The 4,541-nt window shown below is 38.7% G+C and overlaps 1 protein-coding gene across 1 annotated transcript; it reads right to left on the bottom strand.

The window, feature by feature from the left end:
* Positions 1-1,128: 1,128 nt before the first annotated feature.
* LOC132283587 (formin-like protein 8) lies at positions 1,129-4,300 on the bottom strand. The gene is made up of 2 exons (XM_059785568.1): positions 2,952-4,300; positions 1,129-2,629 (listed from the first exon to the last, which is right to left on the bottom strand). Exons 1-2 carry the CDS (start codon positions 3,755-3,757, stop codon positions 1,294-1,296), a joined length of 2,142 nt encoding a protein of 713 aa, XP_059641551.1. The 5' UTR covers positions 3,758-4,300; the 3' UTR covers positions 1,129-1,293.
* Positions 4,301-4,541: the final 241 nt, after the last annotated feature.

Genomic DNA, 4,541 nt, shown 5'->3' with positions numbered 1-4,541 from the left:
GTTGAGGTCGAGTCTATCGGGCGGTGCATGCAAAATAGTTTGTTGAAAATTGATTGACAAGTTATTTTTGTTAGATTTTATTTTATATATAGTTTTTTGTAAATATTTTATGACAACCAAACACTAGAAAAAAAAAAAAAAAAAAAAATACTTTTTAAAAAATATTTTACATCTAAACAAACTAAGTCACATGTAAGAACCTCTCTTTAGAATATTGTTATGTAGATTTATGTCTTGGGAAAAAACAATGTTCTCTATTTTTTCTCTCATCTTTCTTTTAAAATGTTGATACAGCCACATCTCAGCCCAGATGCCTCACAATCCCTGAGCACTAAATGATTTTCATTATCATTATATATATATATATATATTCGGGAAGTTCAAGCAAATGCGCGCGCACACAAAATATTGCCCCTAATAGGGCTCAAACACACACCCACAAATTGAGATATATATTTCGGGAAGTTCAAGCAAATGCGTGCGCACACAAAATATTGCCCCTAACAGGGCTCGAACACACACCCACATATTGAGAACAAATGAAGCTGATGAGTGTTTTCAGATCACAGTATGGTAGATCTTAGGCCTAAACTTAGCAGTAAAGGCAAGGATGACAAGTTTTTTCAGTTTTGCAGGAGCAATTTTGGGCTGTGCAAGATCAACACTATTGGACACTCATGTTGTCTACATTTAGAATGCATGATCAACAATTATTACCCTAATTTGACCTTTTGAGCTATGTTACATGGACTTTTCAAAAGTAATAAAGTACCCGTGTTGGACACATTGCTCGAACATGGGAGGACCACTTTTGATTGGACATGCACTTAAAAAGCATGTCCAATCATTCAGTTATATTATATTATTACTTTAAAATGAGTTCAAAGCCCAGATTGAACACTATATGAGATAAAAATATTACTTTATTCTAGAAAATAAAATAAGCTAATTAAATAAAATGATATTTAGCGGTGTGTCCTTTTGTTTAGCGATTTGACACATCCAACGCATGGATACATACCGTACCCGACACATGTACCCGAGTGTGGTAGCTTTTGAGTTCAACTTGTCTTTTGTTCACTGAATGGCTTCTTTTATTCTGAGAAAATGGTGAAGGAAACAAATTCAGGCACCATCAAACAACATTTTGTTTTATTGACAATAATCCTAGAGGTTAGGTTCCTAAAGAAAAAGAAAGAAATAAAGCAAAAGATTTTGCATAACTAAATCCTAGAAATATTGAATTCCCACTAATCCTTCTGAGTTAATCAATTTCTCACTGTATTACCCTACTCAGAAATCATCATCTGAATCACTAAAAGATGTTGTCCCATGTTTATCTGTCATAAAATATGACTGCAAATTTTGGAACTTCTCTGAAGTCCTTGTTGACGGTGACAGTGGTGGTGATGATCCCAAATTCGGTGGCGCATTCTTCTTCTGCTGTAGCTTCCTTGTGATGTCAAGACTAACTTGATCAACCATGTCAAGAAAATCCTTCACAACAAGAAACAAGTGAAGTGGGTGAGTCCCTTTGTCCTTGGAGGCTCCTGCTTGGTAATATGCTGTTGTTTTCTTCACGAGCTCCATCACCCTTGTTTGCTCCTCACTCACCACCTTAAGCTCCTCGTCGCATTCCTCTAAAAACCCTTTCATCTCCATCACAAATCCGCCTGTTTCACCATCAGCACAGCGCGCGACTAGGTGCCTCATTTCAGCAACCCGGGCCTTGAGTGCAGGACACATGTTGATGAAACTGTCGTGGTCTATGGTGGCAGCTTTCTTTACATTAGAGAACTGAATGCTTAAACCTTCTAATGCTGGTAGCCCTAGCATTAGGCATTCTTTGTCAATCTCTTCCTTCACTGTTAGGCTATCCGAATTTGCGTCCCTTTTGTTGCTACCTTGACCATTGCTTGCGCCAAGGCTACGATTTTGATGATTTTGAATGATCATACAACGTTTACCCTCAGCTCGAACTACTTGTTCCACAACAAAGTGAAGCAGAGTAGTCTTTCCATCAGTGCTTTTCACAGAGGAGAGTTTTCTCAATGCACTAAGGTTGAAGCCTTGTGCATTGCCTCTGGCTGTTCCGGCATTCATACGGTTACCAGCCTTGAGAATGGCTTCAAGTAGTTTCAAGAAGATCCCGCGAGTTCTTAATTCCTTACAACCCAATTCAAGGGTTTGCAAGGACTCTTTGAGATGTAGGATTTCAGGATCATAGTTTAATCGGAAAAGCATTGCATTGAAACGGATGAATGCTGAGGGAACAGCTTTCAGGATGTGGTAGAGGAAAGATTCAGCATCAGCCAGTTTTGTTGGTTTGCCACTGAACTGAAGGATTTTGGCTGCTTCTTCTTGGGTTGGGGAAATTTTCGCAAGTTTTTCAAGGGTATCGGCATTGAGCCCATGGCCTTCATGAAGAGCATCAAGGATTCGTTTGCGAGAGATTCCAAGAGATCTAAGTACAATTGCTGTATTTTGGGACTTCCGTGGCTGGAGGATGAAAATTCTACCAGGCGGAGCAAAGTTAGAACCAGCTGAACTTGAGATGTTATTGCTTTCAGTGGCCTTCCGATTGGCGGCATTGTATCCAAATAGAGCTTCCATGAGTTCATCATCAAATCTGATAAACACATTTGAAGTCAGCAACATAAATATTAGGGTCTGTTTGGTTCAGTTTTCTTAAAACAATTTTTAAGTATGCGGAAAACATAATACTATTTTCAGATAAATATAAAAGACAATTCACTGAAAACAAACCTTTTTAAAACAAAGTTATAAAAAACTGTCAATCAAACAGATTTTTGTATAGTTTCCTGATTTTCAGTACTAAAAAAAAACTGTTCTCAGAAAACTGAACCAAATAGGTCCTTAGTCATTAGAGTGATGGGAAAGAAAACGGCAGAAAATTGGATGAATTGGTACAGATTTGAGTCCCTATTTACCTGAAGGATCCATCATTAATCTCATCCCAGACCATGGAATGATCAGCATTTGCTATAACCTTATCCCAGTGCAGTGGCTTCAGTTTCATCTGGACATCACCAAATCCTTTTGAACTTTCTCCTATTGGAGCCTCTGACTTGCTACTGCTGCTTCTTTTTCCTCTAGGTGCAGGAGGGGGTTTCGATGATGAAACCAAACCACTTGCCTTAGTTGGTGGAGGTGGTGCAGGGCTTCTCTTTGCTAGTGGAGGTGGCGGGGAAGGAGGTGGAGGTGGTGGCGGCGGCGGTGGAGGTGGTGGAGTATGCTTTATTGACCCAAATGGAGGTGGAAGCATTCGCCTTGGGAGTGATTCTGACACCACACATGGAGGACTTGGAGCAAATGAAACTGGTTGTGCCTCTTCTGCAAGATCAGATGAGCTATGAAGCAATGATCTTTCCTGAACTGGTTCAGATTTCTTCAGTTTATTTTTATTTCCTCTACAATCAATCCTCTTTTCTTCATCTTTTTCTTCTTCCATAGAATTGAACCAAACCCTCGAGAAACAACTCGTAAATTGTCCACCTTCAACTTTCCTCAAATAAACAACATCCAATCCATTGTCATCAACAATTATGCCTTTCAAAGTCCCACCTTGTTGCCCAAACTCCCGGTTAGTCACCACAGCCTCTTCTCTACGAAAACTTGTACTAAATTTATTTCTTTGGCGCTTCCGAGCCATGGAAAATCTATGGTAACAGTAGCATAAAATCCCAGCAAGAAGAAGAGTAGTTGCAGCTGTAGCAGCAATTGTCTTAGCAACCATTTGTGTGTCTTTTGGTGAATTTGATTGAGAAAACACTACAACAAATGACCTTTTTGTAGCTAAGAAAAATTTCGTAGCAAAAAACCTTTTCCTACGAAAAATTTCCGTAGCCCAGGTCGTAGAAAAATACTCCAACACTAATTCTTTAAAGAGGAAGAAGAGAGATGAAGGAGGAGGTAACCAACCATTACAATGGAAAGAGAAGCAGAGGCAATGAAAGAAAATTCGTTGTTTGTTTTCTTGTGTTGTTGGGCAATGGAAGTTAATTTGTGTGTGTGGGATTTTGATGCTGAAAATTTCAAAGAAGGTTGTTGATGGTGGTTGGCTTTGTTTAACTCTCCCGCCAACTGTTCAGTGAAATGACATTAATTGCAGCTTCTTGACAGTCCACAATTTGGGATGGCGAAAGGGGTTTACAGTAATTTCACCACTTTGAAGTATATAGTATAGTGTGTTGGTAGTAGTCAAGACGGTTGGTGTTGGTGGTTTTACTCTCTCCTCCATTGTATGGATGACATATGCATTAATTTTAGTGTGTCGTGAATTGTGTGTGTATATATATATAAAGCATTGTAGTGGTATCAATATTTATGTTTATTTTTTAATGATAAATATTCCGCAAAATAATAATAGAAACCAATTCCAACCGTTGAATAATGCCATGGCCGGCGTTGGGTTGGTTACTATGAAATGCTGCACATTGTATGTTGGCTTTTGATTGTGATATTAACAAGGATTCACATTTTTTTGAGCGGTATGATCAAAGTTACAAGATGATCATGGT

Source organism: Cornus florida, unplaced genomic scaffold (genome assembly GCF_030987335.1).
Source record: "Cornus florida cultivar Cherokee Brave unplaced genomic scaffold, ASM3098733v1 CherokeeBrave_3.0.0_Hap2_Chr11, whole genome shotgun sequence".
NCBI classification, from domain to species: Eukaryota; Viridiplantae; Streptophyta; class Magnoliopsida; order Cornales; family Cornaceae; genus Cornus; species Cornus florida.
Note: the sequence above shows the minus strand (reverse complement) of the source record. Positions and strands in the feature narration are given on the sequence as shown.

Excerpts from the sequence above, each read along its gene's own strand:
- LOC132283587 (XM_059785568.1), bottom strand. The coding sequence starts at position 3,757 with ATGGTTGCTAAGACAATTGCTGCTACAGCTGCAACTACTCTTCTTCTT. Across the intron at positions 2,630-2,951 it reads ATTAATGATGGATCCTTCAG|ATTTGATGATGAACTCATGG; the intron begins GTAAATAGGGAC and ends TGTGTTTATCAG.